Below are 22021 nucleotides of genomic sequence, written 5' to 3' on the forward strand. Positions count from 1 at the left end.
CATTAATGTTTTTTTTTCTTTCTTGGCACTAGGTATAAAGCTATTGTTCGACCAATGGATATCCAAGCCTCCCATGCTCTGTTGAAGATTTGCTTAAAAGCTGCTTTTATCTGGATCTTCTCCATGTTGCTTGCCATTCCTGAAGCCGTGTTTTCCGATCTGCACCCTTTTTATTTGAAGGGCACCAACCAAACCTTCGTCAGCTGTGCACCATATCCCCACTCCAATGAGCTACACCCTAAAATTCATTCAATGGCTTCCTTTCTGATTTTTTATATTATTCCCTTGTCCATCATTTCTGTTTATTATTATTTCATTGCCAAGAATTTGATCCGGAGTGCTTACAATTTGCCAGTGGAAGGAAACATACATGTCAGGAAGCAGGTAGGTTTTTTGTTTTTGTTTTTGTTTTTGGAACAGACATTGTTTATTTATAGGTGAACTGATACAGATAGATTTTTAAGATATATTTATTTCCCACTGGGCATGTATTTGGGTCATGACTTGGATCTCTTTAGAACCCAATGAATTATTTATGAGTGTATACATACTAGGTGGTTCATTGTGATTTTTGGATAAATGATACATTAGTTAATGGTTAAATTAGATGTTTCACATCAACCTAAAAGTTCTAGGAAACCTTGTCTTGTGTATGTATAAGTACCAACAGTGCTTAAAATTAGTTTACCACAGCTTATGGTATAACACCATGATGGCAAGCCTATGACACACCTGTCAGCACTGACATGTAGCCATTTTCGATGACACATGGCCACATGCAAGCTCACTGTGTCTCAGGGTCCACCTGGTAAGTTACACCCCCACATTCATGGCCATGGCCGTGCCCCAGCCTGGTGGGGGGGCTGCTCCATGGGCTAGACACTGGGGTGGGAGGTGATGGGTGGGCGGGGAGGAGAAGCCTGCACAGAAGGAGCACAAGGGGGCAGGAAGGCAGGCTGGTTGCAGCAGCCACTGCTCTCTCAGCTAAGGAGGGATGGGGCGGGGCCCATGTGCAATGGGAGAGTGCCTGGAACTGATTACCAGACACTTTTAGCACCCTGAAAAATATAGCAATGTCTTTATTCACAATTTTTCCCTCTATGTACTTTTCTGAGACCTTACTTTTAGCATTAAATAATATCAAAACCAACAAAAGAAACAGATTGACAGATGAAGTTAGTAGTGCTTGTTTGGGCTTTAAGTGTACAAAATACCAACCTTCAATTGAAGATTTAGCCAATGAAATTCAACAAAAAAGAAAGTCACTAATATGCAGGTTAGTTAAAGAATTCCCCCTCCCTCTCACTTATCTTAGTTCACAGCACCCCACACAAGTTAAATAATATCAAGACCAACAAAAGAAAGTGACAGATGAACAAAGAAGTCACTAAGCAGGTAAGTTAAATAATTAGTTTTGGTTCTTTAATACAGTTATATATCACAATTATACATTTTTGTTTTTAAAATATGAATATTGTGAAATTATGTATTTTTTCTTGAAGTGAAATACCATCTGAATTATGTTCAGTTTTTTGGTGAATTTTGACACACCAAGCTCAAAAGGTTGCCCATCACTATACCAATAAGTAAGTAATGATTATATTCATCTAAGAAGTTAATGAGACACAGAATATTTATTTGTGGGACATATCTAGACCCTCTTGGTTCTTTTTTTTTAATATCTAAAAGAACTGTTTCAATTTCCAACTGAAACTTGGGAGGTAGTTGGCAAATATATTGATTGCTTTCCTTACCCTAACATCCTGAAAATATAGTTAGGCTTATTCTTGTTTACTGCTATATAAAGTATTGATAGAGATAGACAGCAAAATTATTGTGATTCATACTTATTTTTGGAGGGGAAGATTGTAGTAGAGGGAAGTAAAAAAATAATAGTCACCTATCCCCATATAGTACTTTATAGTTATAAAACTTTGATTCATTTTATCCTCTCAATGATTCCCACTTTACAGATAAAGAAATTGAAGTTCAGAATGGTTAAATAGATTTCCTAAGGACAGACACTTTGTGGTACAATGGGAAAAGTGATGAATTTGGAATCAGAGAACCTGAGTTCAAATCCTGCATCAATTTATCTATAAAATAAGGAGTCTGGACTCTTGGATACCTGTTTCATTCTATTTATAAGTTGTTGATTTTCTGATGCATATCAGGGTTGAAACTCAAACCCAGTTCCTCTTGAGTTCAAGCTCAAGATTCTTTCAGTTGTTGTTATTATTCAGTCATGAATAACATTTTTTTAACCCATATTTTCTGACCTAGAATCAATAGTATGTATTATTGGCTCCAAGGCAGAAGAGCAGTAAGGGCTAGACAACAGGGGTTAAGTGAGATGCCCAGGGTGACATAGCTAGGAAGTGTCTGAAACGACATCTGAACCCAGGACCTCCCAACTCTAGACCTGGATTTCCTTTTGTATTACTTTCATTTTTCCCCACTTTTCTTCCCATTTTTCTTCTATCTTTTTTATTTGTTTCTTGAACTCCTTTTTGAGTTCCTCTAGAGCTTATGACCAATTTCCATTTATTTTGAAAGTTTGGTTGTGTTTTCTTGTTTCTCACTCTCCGCAATTGCTTCTTTATTTTGCTCTTTTTTCTTCATAGGAATTGTCCAGGGTCAAGAGCACTTTTTTTGCTGTTGTTAATTCCTTTTGCTGCTAGAGGATTGGGATTCCTACATGTTGGTGGTCATTGCTTTCTTAGCTTCTGTCTCACAGGGCTTTGCCTTGCTATTATCTTCCCTTTTCTGTCAGAAGCCTGAGTGAGGGCAGGTAGATCTACAATGTTCTTTGTGTTGTTCATGCTTTAAATCATTTTGCCCCGAGGCTATCTTCCCATGTTTTTTAGCCTCCAGTCTCACTGCTAAGGCCGAGCATAGCCCTCTGTGGTAAGTCTGTGGTGCTTTCAGCCAGTCCCTGAGAATTTGGAAATTGACCTGGCCTAGCTCTAACTGGTGACGTAGTTGGTGTGAGGGAGGGGTGGTCAGTTTGCACTTTGATTAGTGCTATATCTCCCCTTTATAGTGTGGGAATCTCTACTCATTGCCTACTTTTCACACTGTATCCAGTGGGAGGGCCTCTTTACTCATCTGGTTTTGATTTCTGTCCTTTTAAGACACTTTGTAATGATCAGTTGGAAGGAGATTCAGAAGGCTCCTGCTATTATGCCACCATCTTGGCTCCACCTCTTAGACCTGGCTCTCAATCCACTGAGCCAACTACCTGCTCTTTGATGACCCTGTGGACCTAGTACACTAGGCCCTTCTATTCTCTACTATCTCTTGAAGTCTGCCTATATGCATGTCTGTGGTTTCCATGACAATATTGATTATGCTGTCCCCTTCTTTCTTTGCCTTCAATCTTTCTCAACATTAGGATCTTTTTCCAGGAGCCCTGTCCTCTCATTATATGGCCAAAGTATTTATTTATTTATTGTTTATTCATTCATTCATTTATTTATTTGTTTGTTTATTTATTTTTAAAACACTTACCTTGCATCTTGGAATCAATACTGGGTATTGGTTCTAAGGCAGAAGAGCAGTAAGGGTTAGGCAATGGGGGTCAAGTGACTTGCTATAGCCAAAGTATTTAAGCTTCATCTTTAGTATTTAGTCCTGGTACTTTTTTGCAAAGAAAAAATTAGCCAAAAATTACATACCCATTCACATCCATTATATCATTTAATCCTCTTAGGAAGAATGCTAAATTTGAACTCAAAGCACTTAGATTCAAATCCTGGCTTTGTTATTTACTACTTTATAACGTTGATCAAGTAGCTTAATCTCTCTGGCCATAGTTTCCTTAGTTGTAGATGGAGAGAATTGAACTAAATGACTTCTAGAGTCCCTTCTTACTCTAAATCTATGAGCCTATGAAATAAAGACAACCATGTAAGGTAGGTGGTGAGATAAATGAATTGCATCCTAATATCTCTCTTTTCCCCTCTTGGCTTTGCTACATATCAGGAACCAAGAGGCTTACCCGTGACTGGATCCATGGAACCAGCCCAAAAACCTCTCAGGATGAAATCTGGCTCTTGTTCCTTTGAGGTGGAAGAATAATCCATCTTGCTATGCATAATTGTTTTCTAGCACATTAAGAGTCAAGTAAAACATTTAAAGAAATCATTCATACCATCTTTTCACTTTCATTTGTAGCTCCTACTGCCCACTTCTCCTGGGTCACATAGGAAGGCTAGCTAAAGAAAGAGAAGCCCATGATTTCATTCCTCAGAAGAAACTGGTAAACATGGAGGGTTCCAGCTGCTCAGTGCTATTCTCCTTACTCCCTTTCTTGACAGCCTAGATGTGCATCTGCCAGCCTTTAGGGAAGAAAAGAATACATGTACCATTTCAATAAAGAATCAACTCAACTGCTGGCTTCCCCCTACAATATTCAATTTGTTGTCAAGGTTATGGAGGTGGTAGGATCAGAGGGTAGATTTCAGTGACATTGTCTGCTGAAAGTAGCCCTCAGGGAGGAATATCTATTCTTATTTGGGAAGGAATATCTAATCTTCCTTGTTCTACCTTTAGAAAAAATGGCCTTTCTTCTTACAACAAAAGAAAAACAATCATTGCTTGAAAACTGTTTTCATTGAAACCATAAATTGAGGTCATGTGAGATAGAAACCCCTTCAGATCTCTGAGGGTAGCATATACCAAATAAGAATAGCGTCTGGTGTACGGTGGATTTTGGAAGGGTTTTATTTGTTTACATTTGGTCCGAATCTGTGATTTCATCCCTAGAGGGTAACAGTTCTCAAATTCTTTGGTCTCGGGATTCTTTTGTACTCATTACAATTACTAAGGACCCCAAAGAGCTCTTTGTTTATGTGGGATTTACCTCTATCAATATTTACTGTAGAAATGAAAATATCTTAGTGTTACTATGAAAATTGCTTTGATCTCATAGACTCCCTAAAAGGGTCTGAGGGACTCCAGGAGGCCCCATGCCATTCTTTGGTATATAGACTTTCCAGTGAGGAAATTTGTTCTCCCTATCTTCAACTTATTGGCTGAGAGAGTTACTTAGGACACTGAGAGTTTAAATAACTCGCCCCTGCTTATGCAGTCAGTATATGTCAGAAACAGGGCTTGAACTGAGACTATCCTAAATTCCAAGGCTGTTTATCTATAATTCAGTCTACCACTAACATATTTTAAGTTAGTATATTTATCTAATTATCAATGGCCAAAGAGAAAAAAGAATCAAGGTGCCTCCCACATTTCTATTTCCTCCATGCCAATCCAATTCTTCTAGAGCAGCCAAAGATAGCATGTTTTAGCCTAGGATAGAAAGTCCCTATTTATGTTAGCATAGGCCTTGGACAGGGTTTGAGAACACCCATAAACCCAAAGAAGGGAACCCAGAAGCCAGCTGTTCCAGATTTGGGACACATTCATTCACATAAGTATTTTGGGATGGCATACTGCCCAAAACATGCCCCCAAAAGATGAGCCTAAGTCATTTTGTAAAAAAGAAAACTGGCCCTTAAAGGGTCAGGAAAAGCTATTCATGCTCACCGAAAAAGGCATCCTTTCTGCAAATTGTTTCAAAATAATTTTCTTATTATAAGTAATCATTTAAAAAGTCAAATAGTAGAAAACACATACAATAAAAATTCCATATTATTTACAGCTCATTAAAGGATAAATATTCAATTTATCAAAATTACATTGTCCCTGAATCTCCTGTTCTTTTCCTTTTATATAACTATATTTTGATATTGATTCTTTTATAGGCAGAGTAGGCTACAATTATTTTTGTAATCTTCATATAAAATTTCCTGTATTTTTCTCTATTCTTTTCATTTGTCTTTTTTTCTGGCACAGTAATATTTCATTATATAGATAGAATGCTGTTTATTCAGCTATTTCCCAATTCCTAAATATACCAGGTATTTCTAGTCTCTTGCTAATAAAATTGCTATAAATATTTCTAAACAGGTATGGTATTTTTGGTTGTCATTCTTTTTAATAGGATTGTTATAATATGGTACTGGTAATGGTGAATAGTAATTGGATTGAAGGGCATGATCATTAGTGTAATTTATTGACTGTTTACAGATTGCATTTATTCATAGTTCTATCAACAATTTACAAATGTGTCTATTTCTTTATAGTCACATCACTGAATTTGATTTTTTTTTCTGGGTCAATTTTATGCATGGTCTTTTATATTGACTCCACATCTTTGAATTTAACATTATGTTCAAAGGTCTTTACTTTTCTGAAAGTTGTTTGTGAAATTTGGGCAAAATATATTCAATATAAATTGTATGGGGAATGGCATAACCAGAGGGTACTAGGAAGCCTCATCCAACCCCAAAGAGACAGTTTAGGTGCCTAATAGTCTATTATTCTGAAGACTTATATTAAAGGATATTTCACCAATAGAAATAGATCTGTAAATTCATCGATCTAGAAAACTCCCAAATGAGAAAATTCCTTTTATAAATGTAAGTTGGTATTTTCTCTGAAACATTTTCTTAGAGAGTCGCCTAGATCACAGAATGATTATATCACTTTTCTTGGGTCATACAGCTAGGATGTGTGAAAATTGAAACTTGAACAGAGGTCTGTAAACCTTAAAATTTCTCAGACTTATGAATGTTGGAAATTTCCCCATTGGGGAATCTTTCTTCTTAAAAAAATTCCCTAGCAGATAGTGAGATTTCTACTTGAATGTGAAAACTCCTTGCCTTGATTCCCTATTCCACCCTACTTAAGACTGCTTTAGGACAGAAAACTCCTTGCTGAACAATGAAAGTGCTTTGACCAATGCTTATGGAAAGGACAGGAAGTTCTTTGAGTCATGCCTGTTTTTAAAATTGATACAATGGGATGCTAGGTACCCATATAGGTGGGGCAACTTGTAAACTACTTAAACCTAAAAGGGTGATAACTTATTCAGAGGTTTTTTCTTAATGAAATTTGTCGATACAGCAGCATTTTTTTCTGACTTACTAAAGAGATTAAAACTACTCAGCTGTGAATTCAAAATGGGCAGTCCTTTAGAAACATCTACAGTGATTGGTAGATGTAAGGACTTAGGGGAGGTGACAGAGGAAATTTTTGCCCTTAAAAATAAGAGCTTGGATCTCATTCAGGGATCTCGATTTCTGATTCTCATTCTGGAGGATCTCATTCTGAGAGACTCATTTCCTTGAGGACTGATGCTTGAGGGCTCTTTCCTTGGAGATAGATCTCTTTGAGGCGAAGTGCTCTTGGAGAAAATCTCATTCTGAAGGAGAGCTCCATGAGGAGCTCCTCTGAGGGGCTCTGTCCCTCTGGGGTAGGAGCTCTGGAGGCTCTTGAGAGAGGCCCTTTGAAACAATCTCTGGCTGGAAGACTCTTTGAGGAAGGACGCTGGCCTGGTGTCACTAGTATCCTTGTTTAGTCAGACCTTGTGGTGAGCGTTAAAAAACTGACTGATTTCTCTTTTAAGACTCAGGTCTAGGCCATATTGGCTTGAGGCCCTTCATACTTATTCCTTTCTTACTCTCTCTTTCTTTAATTACTCATTGTATTGTTAATTAAAATCTCTATAAAACCCAATTGACTTGGGTATTTGAATAATTGGGAATATTTCCCTGGCGACCTCCTTATATTTGATTTTAAACCCAAGACACTGTAGTGAAACATATTTCTGTGGTCAAATTTACTCACCCTCTCTTATATCTACCACAATTTATATCTTTCACTATTTTAATTACTACAGTTTAAGACCTCAACCATTTTAAATCTCACAGGTCTCTCTAGCCCCAGAATAATCTCTATCCACTATGCCACAACCATGGGTCATTTCCCACATAATTTGCATTGAAATTACTGTACCTTACCCCACCCCCCATCTCCCATCCCACTGCCACCCCCTCCAGGCTTCAGTGCTGAAACACAGCTTCCCAATATGGTAGCTCACCAAGACTGGTCCCTCTCTATGTTCCATATTCCAGTAAGAGAGAAGTTGCAAAAGAAGAAAAAATCAGATCCAACAAGGCAAAGGAACAGTCCAAGGGGGGAGGGGAAAGGGCAAGGAAGACTCAAGATTCCAGTAAGGAGCAGAGAATTGGAGAGGATTCAAAATTTTCAGTTCATTTCTGATCAACTCTCTCCTGGAGTGGAGGGTCTGAGAGGAGAACCTCTGAGACAGAGGATCCCTTTGGATATTGACTACCTTCCAGTGAACCTCTTTCCCATCAAACTCTCTCTCCAACTTTGGCCACTGATGCCTGAAATTCAATACTTTGAATTAAAGCCTTGTTGACAACCAGTTGTTCTTTAAACCAGAGGGCCACCTCATTAATCTGTATTACAACTGAAGACAAAAGTAGATTGGTACTATATAGAAAGCCATCTACTGAGAAGATTTCTCTTTCCCCAAATTGTCCTGAACTTCAACTTATAGCCAGATTACCTTAGGAGGAAGGACAAACCCAACAATTGACCAAAGGAGGGTCAGGCAGACAGTCAGAATCCCTCAGGATTTGGGGGGAAGGTCGGTTGCTAATCTATAGGGATCCCACTTTTCTCCATCAAACACCTTCATCCTCCCTTCCTTGTGTGTCTTCAAGAATAAAGTGTTACCATTTAGATCAGGTCTGTCTACTTTCTGATACCAAAGAGGAGACTGAAGACTGGGCGGGGGGAAATCATATCATTCCCAAAAGGGAGAATAGTTCAATACCAGGGCTAAGGAGTGAACTTGGTCTCAAAATGGAAGGGGGCAGTTGGGATATTGGGAGGATCCAGAGGCAGGAAGTTTACCCTGTCTCTCAGCAATAGCTAAGATCAAGAAGGGAGGTGATGGGTCATTTCCCTAAGACCTTATCCTCCAGTCCTTAACCTCCACCTCCCAAACCCAATCTCTGAGGAGATATAATCTGTCCCTCAGGAAGAAAGATAGCGCTATCTTCCCCAAGGGGAAGAGAGGGGAGGATCAATCTCTGTCTACCCTCTCTCTATTTCTTCAGTTCTCTCACCCTCTCTCTCCAGTTCCCCAGTGTGTGTGTGTGTGTGTGTGTGTGTGTGACCTTCTGTTCATATATTACAGTCCCATATTCCAAATTTATGTCTCCTTCCTTCTCATCTGTCTAAGATTTGATCAGAACTAGTAGTCAAGGAGGAAATAAACCTGATAAAGTAAATTACATTAAAATGTTAATGATTAATACAGATTAATGAGGTGGCCCTCTGGTTTAAAGAACAACTGGTTGTCAACAAGGCTTTAATTCAAAGTATTGAATTTCAGGCATCAATGGCCAAAGTTGGAGAGAGAGTTTGATGGGAAAGAGGAATCTTCCTGAATTGCCACACATAGGTCATTTTAGTATACAGTATAGGCTTTTTAGTAAGGTCATCCCTGCTCCTGTGATCAAGTCAGCAATATTGCATAATCCCATTATTCTGAATATCAGTCATGCCACTTATTCAGGAAATGCTGTCAATAATTCCTATCTAGTCATTCTGTATTTATTCAGGCATTTTCAGTTGTCTGACTTCCTGATTCTATTTGTTTTGTTTTGGGTTTTTTTTTTGCATAGATACTGGTGTGGTTTACCATTTCCTTGTCCTGCTCATTTTATAGATGAGGAAACTGAAGCAAACAGGATTACATGACTTGCCCAGGGTCACACGACTAGTAAGGATCTGAGGCAAGATTTGAACAGGAAGTCTAAGGCCAGCACCTTTTCTTGTACTACTGCTGTGATCCTGTGAGGTAGCTGTGTCACTTGGAAAGGATGCTAGATTTCTGAGTTAGTTGACCTGGATTCAGAATCCTGCTCCATAGCTCAATAGCTGTGCAGAATTGGGCAAAATAATTATTTTTAATTGAGTAGGGAATCAGATTCTAAGTTTTATCTCTGAATCTGGGAAGCTATGATGTAAGACACCAAGATGCTCCCCACTGCCACACATCCATCAGCATCCAAGGAACGGGACAGGTGGAAAGGAGCGACCGTTCTCCTTCTACTGAGACTCCTGCTGTTCGGGCAGAATGAGAAGCCTTTCAGGGAGACTGAATCAGAGGAGTAAGTGATCAGTTAATACAGCAATCTGGACAGTCTTACAGGAAATGAGTCTTAGGTGTGGAGTGAGGAGCCGCCAATTAGCGGAGCCAATAAACCATCAAGGGCCCTTGTTGTAATTGCTTGTAATCCATTAAGCCATGTAATCAGCTTTGTTTTAAACTCTCCTTGTGGCGGATACATTGTCATTCCCCCTTCTGTCTTAGTTAATTGAATTGTAATCCCTGGGTTTCTTCTGCTTGTCTGTCTCTTGTTGGGTCTCTCCAGATCGAATCCCGGAAGCGGCTGGCCAAGACCGTGCTGGTGTTCGTGGCTCTCTTCGCCGTGTGCTGGCTGCCCAGCCACGTCATCTACCTGTACCGCTCTTACCACTACTCCGAAGTGGACACCTCCACGCTGCACTTCGTCACCACATTCTGCGCTCGCTTCCTGGCCTTCGCCAACTCCAGCGTGAACCCCTTCGCGCTCTACTTGCTGAGCAAGAGTTTCAGGAAACAGTTCAACTCCCAGATCTTCTGCTGCCGGCCCGGACTGCTCCGGAGGTCTCAGAGTACGGGCAGGAGCACCACGTGCATGACGTCCCTCAAAAGCACCAACCAGTCCGTGGCCACCTTCAGTCTCATCAATGGCAACCCTGCCTGCCATGAGGGTTATGTGTAGAGCTGTCCCGGGCAATGTAGTTTGGGTTTCATTTTCATTCACCAGCCGCCAATGATCCAGAGGCGTCTCCTGTCTCCCCTTCCCCTCCTGTCCCCAATAGGAGCCTCCATATTGCAGAAGGCACCTGTAACTCTTGGTTTTAGCAGAAAAGGCCTGGGAATAAGGGACTGAGCTGTGGGTATTTTGAAGAGACAGCTTCGTTATGTTCCTATCTATCTTCAGCTGTGATTGACCCAGGGGGCTGTTTCAGGAATAAGAATGGAGGCAGGACATGAGCCCCAAACAGGCTCCACCTGCCTTTAGCAAGCAAAGAAGATGACAAAAAAAGACACAATCGTTCGTTTTCACAAGTTTCCTCTTCAGGGTTCTTTTACAGAGAGCTGGTTCACCTAAAATGTGATTTGATTGATCACTTGTCCCCAGGGAGAACACCTGTTTGTGAACCAAAGGTGGCCCGGATGTGTGACATGCATCAGCTTTAGTGCTCAAGCTGAGGGACCTTCCCAAATCAGAAAACCCAGACAAATGAAGCAACCAGAATTGCTGAACATTTGATTTTCCAAGGTGGGGGCTGTTTTCATTTTCTTTGTTTTAATATGTTCCATTACTACTTGCTTAGTATGTAATAGGAGCATAATAAATGCTCATTGATGAAGTCCAAGTCCACAGGTAAAGCAGATGATTCAGAATTATGGGTACTTTCTCTTTTACACACTCACACACACATGAATACATAGCTTCACAAGATTGAATTGTACTCCATCAAGGTCTCTCATTTGGTTGCCACTAAAGATCTATGCTAAGAAATAATCATTTGCCATTAGGGGAAAAAAAAACACTAAAGAGGAAATTCTTAAAACTTTTACATATTTTCTTAGAATTAAATGTGTGTGAAAATAGTATTTATTTATATTGTAAAACTTTAAATGTAAAGAGTGGTATGGGGGGAAACAGGCTTTAAGTCTGCCTGATAGAGGCAGTCATTAATTTAAATGTGAAAACAGTCAGGTAAATTTGATTAAAAATGTGTTTACATTTAAAACCAGTTCTCCTACTCTCCCCTACCTAGGATCATAGAAAACTTCACTTGTTATATTTTTCAGAGCATGAATTTCTCCTAGAATCTGCATGGAAAAGTTGAAGTATGCTTTTCAAGTCTGTTTAATGTCAAACACCTTCATCTTGCTTTTTCTCTTGAGAGTTTTGGCTCATGAGCAGAAAAGGTATATTTGCAAAGTGAAAAATTCAAAGAATTTGTTTTAAAACCTGTCTCAGAAATCATACTAAGCATTGGTTCCAAGGCAGAAAAGTGGTGAAGGCAAGGCAATTGGGGCTAAGTGACTTGTCTAGATAGCTAGGAACCGAGGTTAGATTTGAACCCAAACCATTGCCAGGCTTGACTTTGAATCCACTGAGCCACCTAGCCATTCCTAGTTCATAGAATTTTTAAAAAATGCATTTGTCCCTTTAAAAAACTGAATAAAAGCACAGTTAAAAATTGACTTGACTGTAAGTTTCAAATCAAGCTTTCCTGTGTACCTAGACAAGTTCCTTCTGTTAATTTGTAAATGGACTAATCCATTGTGCACACATACTTGATATTCTTTGTATTCTGCGGTCATGTCACTCATGATGTTCATTATCCTTGTGAGAAGGAGTGGCCAAAAATGTGGCTTGACCAATTCTTATTTCTTCAAGGCCCAATCAAGAAGCTCGTTCTTTCTTGATTTGAGACAGGAGCTAATGTTTTCAAAGATTAACAAGTTGTGGGAAAGAGAAGAAATTAACTGACCTGAAGGATATGTGTTCAAGGCAATATTTATGGAGTGAAAGAATGAGTGAATGCAAAATGAATGAATACATATGAGCATTTTCATTTGTGTTTAATGTATTCTAGGCTTGTCTGTTTGCTTCCATCTTCTGGAAGGATCACAGCTGCATCACATAGTTTAAAGCTGTGTATCATTGTGTTCTTGAAGAATTTCTTTTCTTCTTTTTCTTTTTATAACATGCTACCAATTGTTTCAGTTCAGCTCACCAAAAAGCAGCTGTTTCGGAATCTTGTTATCTAACATAATCCATAGAGGTCTAGACCAACTGACAAAATCCATTGTTTTCAGGACCTCCTCTGGAACTCTTCTTAAGAATGGGTCATGTAGGCAGTCTTTGCTTCAATGGCCATTTGTGACAAAAGGTCACACATATATGAGTGGAGAACTCCATTTTGATTTCCTTCAAGACTAAAGGGTTGCTATCATGCATACTGGTGATTTTTAAAAATCTATCTGGTTTGTTACTGAGTAGATAGATCATGCTAAGTTTTTTTTTTTTCCATTCTGGTTCTAGCACCTCTGATCTCTCAAATAACAAAAACAAACAAACAAACAAACAAACAAAACATTTAAGGAGACCTTTTAAGAAAAGGACTAAGACTAAGTACCTGAAATTTATGAAAAAGGTATTAGAACAAGTCCTTCCTATTGAATTGCTTTTTAGAAAATCAGAGATCAGAAATCAGAGGTGCTAGATCAAGCAATAATTTTTTTTTAATAGCATGATTTATTCAACAACAAACTAGGCATAGATGAACTAGAACCCTTGATGACTACTCCCAAAATTTTGAGAGAAATCAAGGATTCCCTGAATCAATGAAAAATGATTATTTTGACACAAGAAATAATACTAAGCCTTAGATTCAGGCTGGGCCTTGACCATGGTAGCCTTGATTCCAAGGAAGGAGCTTGATAGCCACTCAGAAATCCTGGTAGTCTGTCAATGATGTGACCTCTGAGGCCCTGGGAAAGGTGACCAGATATCTCTTTGACTCTTCTACTAGAAGTGATAGCCTCAGGGCTGGAGTACCTGTCCCAAAGTGCTCCATAAATGCTTATTGACTAGCTAGAGCCACAAATTAATGGGATGGTTCCGTCCAGAGACATAGACAGTAATGGTGCCAGAGTCACACATAGAAAGAGATGCAGGTGGAGCTGAGCAAACAACTTCTTTAGGGACATAAAATTCTTCTCCCTAAAAGAGGTTGTAGTTTGACAATAGTTCCAAGCAGGCCATAAAGCCCTTCTTAAAAAGTCAGTACCAACCCTCCCAAGATCTCACCCATCTTTCTATACTAGAGGGACACTAAAATTGTTCATGTCTGGCTTCCAGAGATAATCACATTTGGTGCTCATGTTTTTGACAAAAAAAAAAAATCAATTATTTTTTCGGTAGGGGGGAAAAAAAAACCCATCTGTGTTTATTCAATTGACAGGAACTACCTTTCAATCTATCTTAGATTGAGCCTCCCTGAGGCAGGCAACACAACAGTGATAGATTAAGCAATAAGCAAACCCTAGACTGCTATGGGAGAAGGAACAGCTTGCTTTTGTAAGTCTTGCACCTCCTAAGGCTCCCAGCACAATCCAGAGAAGGGTACCTACTGAGAAACATATTTGATAATTTAGGGATTAAAAAATAATAATAAATGTTGTGAGTTAGCCCCTTTCTATTTGTCTCACTCCACTATTCCACTGAATTTGCTCTCCTCCAAGAATATGTCCTTGCTTTGGCATCTTTCATTTGCATATAATTTAGCTGCAATGGGATACAGCTGGTACCTTTTAGGCAGACTTAAACTAGCTACTCAGCTCCTAAAGGAAACTCAGGTTGTTATGGAAATCAGCCTTTGGTGAAAGGGAATTAATTTGACAGTAGGTCATGGACTCTACCTTGAATTCTAAAAGCTTTATTTATGCTGAAAGTTTAAGCAGGCTAATTGATCTCTGAGTCATTTTAGGCACAGAATTAGGCTTCCGGTTTACTTGTAACCTTGGATTGCATCCTAAATTTTGAATGACGTTTTTAGGTCACTAAACTCAGTCACCTTTGCTCTGTGGAGAAATTAGAATGATTTTCCTTTTAGACACTTTGAAATAATTTGCATGGGCTTTGTTTCTATTCTAGCATGCATGGAAGATGCTAAAATACTATGTTTAGTCTTTTTATGCATCTCTTCCCCCCAGCAGTATCATAATAGATACAGAGGTTAGAAAGGATGCCTTACAGCATCCTTGAGTTGCTTGATGAAAAGAACATGTTTTCTTTATCTCCCCATTAAAACTGTAACCAGGGCAGGGCAACTGGCACTTCCCCCTAAATTGCTGATATTTGCAGTCTTTTATCTGTGTAGAAACACCAGAGTTTAGTACCCCGTTAGCAAAAGTGGTTTAAAATAGGAAGTTATCAGGTCAATGGTAATAGAAGTCCTTTCCCTAAACTCCTTCAACTAAGGATGTATTTGATAACATTTGCCATGCACATGGTTTGTGGTCTGTGCCCCAGGTGGAAAATTCCTACTTAAGACTGGAATCTTGAAGAAGGAATAATTGAAAATCAAGAGCCTTTAGAACTGGAAAGAACTCAAACTCATCTAGTCTAGACCCTTCATTTTGCCAATGAGGAGACAGAGATCCAAAAAGTTTCTTCAGAAAGGAGTAGCAGCCTTCCACAATGGAATACCCCTCTTTCCTACAAGGTTTTGTCTATATACAAAACAAATCTGTGAACCAGAATGAAATCAGAATTTCTCCTAGCAGAGATGTAGGTTTCTAAGACTGTGTGTGTGTGTGTGTGTGTGTGTGTGTGTGTGTGTGTGTGTGTGTGTGTGTGTGTGTTGGAGGGTTGTTGCAGCCTGGGTAGCTATTGACTTTGTCTCCAAAGCACTCAGATTTATTAGGAAAAATTTCTTGTGGGCCAATTACAATATGAAACATTTTGTTAGGAATGGATTCAGCCACGGCTTATGGGAGTATATATTTCATCCTGTTGATGGTTGGGAGAGAAAAGCTCCAGGCTAAGATGTCAGACAAAATTGATACACAGCTCCCTACCATAGTTGGAGACTCTTCCCATTGGCAATCTCTTTACTTCCCAATTAATAAAGGTGAGAGAGGCCATTGTTGTTTCTGTTTAGAGACCTAGAATAGAAATTAAAAAAAAAAAAACTTTCTCTGCTTCTCTGGACTTCCTGTTGACCTGCAAGGCTGTTGTATGTTCTTGCAGGCCACAGTTGCCAATGTAGGTCACATACTTTGGTAATCTCAACTCACAAAGAACCTTGGAGCTCATCAGGAAATCAAGGACAGAGAAAGGCTAGGACCACATAGGCTCCATCCTACCTTCTGATTGCCTCGACTTTCACTCTGAAATTTATGAATAAATTCCATTTTCTGATCCCAATCGACAGGCAGAGACAGAGAGAGTCCATTTGGTAAGTGTTTATGGAGGCTTAACATGGACCCTGCTCTATAAATTTTAATGAGGGGCTTTTTACATGGTTTGTTTTAGCTGAATCCACGTACTCTATAGGGGAAGTCAATTCTCAATACTCATCTAGGAATTTATATTTCACTTTTCCACTTCAGTGGGGACCTCCTTGGCTAAGATATTAATAAATAAGATTCAGCTTTCAATTTAAAGATCTTTTAAAAAGCAATCAGCCTGATGCACAAAATATAGCAAAGAAATCCACCCTGCTCAAACTCATAATGGTTTGAGGGTCAGGGAATTGTAGAGAAAGAATTCTTGTCAAGGCAGCAGATGCAGATAATTCTTTCTAAGTGGTTAGTTAATATTCAAGCTACATGAAAATGATTAAATTTTGACTGCTTCTCAATCCATGAAGCCTTTTTGTTGTATGGAATCATGAATCCTGGGTTCAAACTATGGCTTTTTTTTTTCATTTCCTAACTGTGTCTCTAAGGGGTCACCCCTCCTTGAACCTTATCTATAAAATAAAGAAGTTGGGCTGGATTTGCAGGCTTACAGTCAGAATCAGATTAAAATGTAGTTAAATACTTCACAAAATAAATGAAAATAAAGATATCATTAATGTAGTTTTTAAATTCATTAAGCATTTGCAGGGATCCATACATGCCCCATTTTTATTTGAGTTGGATTCTACCAGTCTAGGCAAGCTGTAAAGTCCTTTATAGCTCTAACATTGCATGATATAATGACTATAGTATTGTACGTGGAGTTAGAAGGACCTGGATTAGAATTTAGCCTCAAACACTTTCTACCTATGTGTCTCTGGGCAAGTCATCTCATGTCTCTATAATGAGAATAATAACTTTACCTACCTTGCAGTTATTGTGAGACTCCAGTGAAATCTTAGAATGAAAGGGCTTTGTCAACTTTAGAGCAGGCCATTGTTTTGAGGATAAATTCTACAGAAGAGAAGCTAGGTATCTACCATTCATGCATTCAGCATTTTAGGTAAAATGTAAAGGGGAGATGGGAGAGGAGCGGGTTGAGGCAAGAGTTAAGGGAAGAAAGGGACACTATCACTTAGGGGCATTGGATCCCAGATCCAGAGCCAGAAAGAACCTTAGTCCAACCTTCTCCTTCACGGAGGCCCCTGTAAGGACACGAGGTTTGTAGGAGGGCAATCTTGCCAACTATGCCGATATAAAGGGGCAGATGTGTTCTGCTCTGATTATGCCAGTTGTAGGGTCGCATCCTTTCTAGAGAATAGTGCGATACCGAAGAGAGAGGAACCCATACCAGCTTGGTTATGAATAGGGTTTATTAGGATTAATTAGGTAAAATGGGTAGATTGGGGGAGGTCACTCACAAGAAGCTGATATTGGGTGGCAGCAAGACAAAGCAACATGGTGGATCCCTAGCACCAGCTCCAGGCCAGGTTAGATGTTATATAGAAAGAGAACAAAGAATGCATAGTGCTGGGGATGGCCCAGGGTCACAATAAGTTTTCCCATGGGATAGTTGGAACTTCTTTTGCTGTTTACATTTATTCAAGGTATTTTATATTCTCTATGGAGTCATAGGTCACTTTCTCACTCTGAAATTCACCATAACAATCCCCAATAGTTGCTTTGTTCAGGATTGCACAGATAGTTAGTGTGATTTCTTTAAACCTTTAACTTCCATCTTGGAATCAATACTGTGTATTGGTTCCAAGGTAGAAGAGCAGTAATGACTAGGAAGTAGAGGTTTAGAGACTTGTCCAGGGTCACATATTTGTCTGAGGCCAAATTTGAACCCAGGACCTCCTGTCTCTATGTCTGGCTCAGTGGACTATGAGCCACCTAGTTGCCCCTTTAAATGTGATCTTAGGCAAATCTCCAAATCAGGTCCTTAGTCTATCCTTCTCATTTTTACAGAAGAGAAAACAGAGGCCCCAGAAAGATGAATTGACTTGCTCAGGGTCACACAGATTGTGAGGGACAGAGAAAAGACTCATGGTTCCAAGGTTAGTGCTTGTTCCACTGTGCCATGACGAGCAATTACTTTGGAAACATCCAAAGCCCTCCCAGATCAGAGAAGAGCTGCTTTTGAGCTTTGCTTGCTGTACTTAAGCTTCAAGGCGTGAAATGTGTGCTATTAATGAGCTATTCATTTGAAAAGCCTATAGAATTATAATTTCATTTTGTGGCAACATGCATCTAATCATGCTTAATTCTTTTGACATGTTATACGCACTGAAGAATGGTGTTGATCAGCGTTCCCTTTGTTTCTGAGCCATATCATTCCCTGAGGAGTGGGTCTGTTTTACTCTGCTGTAAAAGAACCAATGAACGGTGTGCTTATTTAAGGCACTCTTGGCAAGCCCCACACTCAAAAACACAATGAAATGGGAGATTAAGGCGAAGAGCTGAGTGCCTTTTGACAACAACAAACACAAACAATTCCATTTTGTGGGATGATAGATATTTCACCAGCTAAAAGCACATGGGTTTCCCCCCTACCACAGAATATATTTTCCTCAAAGTTGCATGTAATAATCAGTCTTAGTTGGGAAGGAGAAATAGGATCCCCTGGAAATGCCACATCTCATGTAAAGGAATTCAGGTATTGACGTACAACCCTACTATAAATACTACTGCCATGAAAAATTCTGAAGCCAATAAAGACAGTTCAGGAAGGGCAAGTTAGTTCTTCAGTATGCAGGCAGAGACTGAACGCAGAATGAACAGTACCAGATGGGTCTGTGAGGAAAGAGGGGTAATGAACATGAATTTGTGGTCCAGGATCACAATAGAAACAACTGAGTCCAGCATCTCCTCAGGCAAGACTAATTAGTTCAAGTAGGAAGCTACCAGGTGGCTTGCTAGTCCAAGCTCCTCCCCTGTCCCCCATTAACAGAAGAAGCATTTGCTGACACTTCCATCCCACTAACCAGCATCCAGAAGTCTCAGGAGGGAGGTCTAGGATGCATTCCATGACAGCTCAGTAGTCTTTAGAAGTCCTGAGAGGGACTTTTGCTACCTGATCCTACTGCCAGCGAAGGAGATAAGAGAAACTAGGAAGTGTACAGCAGCCACAGATAGAAATAAAGGGGGAAGGAAGAGAATGTTGAGTCCCTAAAACAAAGATTATCAGTCAGTCCTAGATTTAAAAAGGGGCCGGAGTGCACATTAAGTCCTTCCTCTTCTCTTTATGGATGAAGGAACCAAAGCCTAGAGCAGTTAAGGGATTTATCCAAGCCTACTCATGTAGTAATTAGAGGCAGGATTTCTGATGGTCTCCACTTGCCCTTGTACCACATTATTGGCTGGAGGAGAGAAGACATCAAGGAAAATTATACACACTTCCAAATGAGTGTGGGATGGAGCTAAGCCCTATAGGCTTCTTGTTGTAGTGTAAAAATCCTCCTTTGTCCAACAGGACAGCCATTTCTTGATAAAAGCAAATGCCTTTTCCACAGTCCCTTATTGATTTTACTTAGTGACTGAGCTAGTCGATGGATCATATGCCCAAGGAATGGCCATCTTCAGGCTCTCCGAAGACTGATGCCTCTAAGGAATCAAGGTGGACACATCCCTCTTATTCTTCTGCAGTGAGAGTCCATCTCCTGAAATAAAGAAATAGGCTAGAATGTGTGTTTTAGTCAAAGTCAACTTCACTTGTCCATTAAGGCATTTTGGAAAAGATAATGTGATAATACTGTAAAAACTCATTCAGTCAGACCTCATTAATTCATGATGTGTGATCATCTTGAAAAAACATTGTAACTCAGGACTTTTGTGTTTAAGGTATACTGTGTGATTATTGTGAAACTTGGTATATTTTTTCATCAACTTGCCTCATTTTATCAGTATGCACAAATTATCATTGGTACCACAAAGTAATTCAATTATAAGCATAAAATATAGTCATAAAAATTCTGTGATTTAGTATTCCTTTAATATTGGACTTCACTGGACTTCACTAATTTGATCAGAACTTTCTTCCATGTTTCTTCAAATTTATGAGGTTTTATGTGCATAAAATCTATTGGAAAAAGTCAATTCAGCTACTTAAAAATGTGTATCACTTTAAAAGCTATATAAGTCAAAACTTCTATCTATGTGTCTTAATAGTTGCCTAATAAATATTTATTAAATTAAGTGTAATTTTGTGCTCTTGACTAAATGTTGAACTCTTCTATTTTTGTAGATTGTAACTGTGATGACTAAAATCTATTGTAAATATTTATTGCTATGAAAATATATCTTATGTGGTAAGAGTAGTTTATGATATTGTTTGATGTATGTAAATTAAGGATTATTGTTTGGTTTAATTTCAATTTTAAAAAGTATTTTTCAAATGAGAAATTTACATTTAAGATAAAGGTGTATTTTCTGTGAACAATTCAACTCCATTGCAATTCAAAACAATGAAAGCTCAGCTCATGTGTATATGAAAAAGAAGTGTTGCTGTTTATTTCCAACAGGGATTATTCTTTTCTCAAACAATGCTTTGAAATGCTTATGTTTTAATATTTCCTCATGCTGCTGACACAAAATCAAATGATGCTAGCTAAATATTCAAGCTATAGTTGTGAAATGAGCTGTATATCTTAATGTAATAAAGCATGATTGATGAAATAAAAAGATAATAGAGTCTTTTGTCTGTGTGAAAAAGAAATCAATAACTATTCTATTTCATATCAGTTTCTGGGTGTTTGCCTAAAAAACATCCACAATCCAAGAACACTTTTTCATTCATCCTCATTAGTCAAGATGAGGATAGCAAGTTGGGAATGCAGACTGTTTTTTACAAGTACGGTCTGCCCGAAGTCAGCTTGTTGTCCCCATTGTAATCAGCATCTTGTTTCTTGTGAAGGATGGGGAATACAGAGTGTGAAATCAGTTCTTGAACAAAGGCAGTGAGGACAGTGGTAATTTTAGACAGGAAGAGAACGGAAACTAGGGATCTGCTGCTCCTACACAGCCAAATGACAAGGAGCAAATTCCTCTCTCTCCCATTTCCAAACGATGCACAGCTAATCTGCCCCAGCAGGTCCTTAGGAGTATTTACATCATTAAAACTACATCCAAATAAACACCTTGAATCATGAGCTCTCCTTCAAGTCCAAATGTTATAGCTAAATTAGGCAATTTACAATAATACAGACAGGGAGAGTTTTTTTCAAAGGTTCCAGGAAGGGGCAAATTTTGAGCTTGATTTTACATTTTATAATTCATTTTACAATAATTATATCCAACAGACTTGCATTGTGGGAGTATCTGTTGTACTACTATTTACTATTTACTATTTGTAGTAGAGGCATGGAGAGAGAGAGGATTTGTAAGCCAAGATGCAAGAACCAAGGCTGGGGACCTAGATGTCAATCAAAAGGAAGGTTCCAAACGGAATGTTCCCAGGAGTGGTAGTTGGGGGTTTTCTGGACACAGAGAAGAAGAAGCAAAAACTGGGCTTTGGACTTGGTCTCTGTCTCTCTGTCTCTGGGCAGTTGAAGCTGACCAGGGCAGAAACTTGGCTTTGGAGTTGGTGGCCTATTTAAGAGTTGAGCTGGTCAGGAGAAACTGAGAGACTTTGGACTTTGTTTCTCTCTTGAGTTGTCTCAGACTAAAGGACCCTTGTGGGGGGCTTCAGAAATTAAGCTGAGAAACCTTACTGATTTTATGAAGAAGATTTAAAAGCTGTTGTCCTCCATTTCTCTAATTGTCTTAGAGTCACAGTTTGTGACACAGTTTGTACTTTCTCAAACCCTCAAATTCTTCTTGTAGGTTAGGGACCTCTATCTCTGACTGTCCCTCTGTTACAGTTGTGACTTCCCAAGACCTCATAATCCTCATTTTAGATTAGGGACATCCTCATCCCTATTACCTCAGTTTCCCATCATGTTATCACAATAAAACCCTTGACTTGAAAAAGGAAAAGAAAAGAATATCTTTATAGTTTACTCAATGGGGGGGGGGGGGAAGCTAAAGGATTCAAGAAGAATTGGGAGGTGAGAGAGGCAAGGGAAGAGAGGGTTGGAGAAGAGAGGGAGTGAAGGGGGGAGG

General features: G+C 39.1%; 1 protein-coding gene across 1 annotated transcript in view; it reads left to right on the plus strand.

The window, feature by feature from the left end:
• The window catches only part of GRPR (gastrin releasing peptide receptor), a 65483-nt gene extending 44881 nt beyond the window's left edge, over positions 1-20602 (plus strand). The window contains exons 2-3 of the mRNA XM_016424772.2: positions 33-384; positions 10317-20602. Of these exons, the coding sequence (XP_016280258.2) occupies positions 33-384; positions 10317-10709 (745 nt within the window). The 3' untranslated portion in view covers positions 10710-20602. The remainder of the gene's footprint in view (positions 1-32; positions 385-10316) is intronic.
• The last annotated feature ends 1419 nt before the right edge of the window (positions 20603-22021 follow it).

Source organism: Monodelphis domestica, chromosome 8 (assembly GCF_027887165.1).
Source record: "Monodelphis domestica isolate mMonDom1 chromosome 8, mMonDom1.pri, whole genome shotgun sequence".
Lineage (NCBI taxonomy): Eukaryota > Metazoa > Chordata > Mammalia > Didelphimorphia > Didelphidae > Monodelphis > Monodelphis domestica.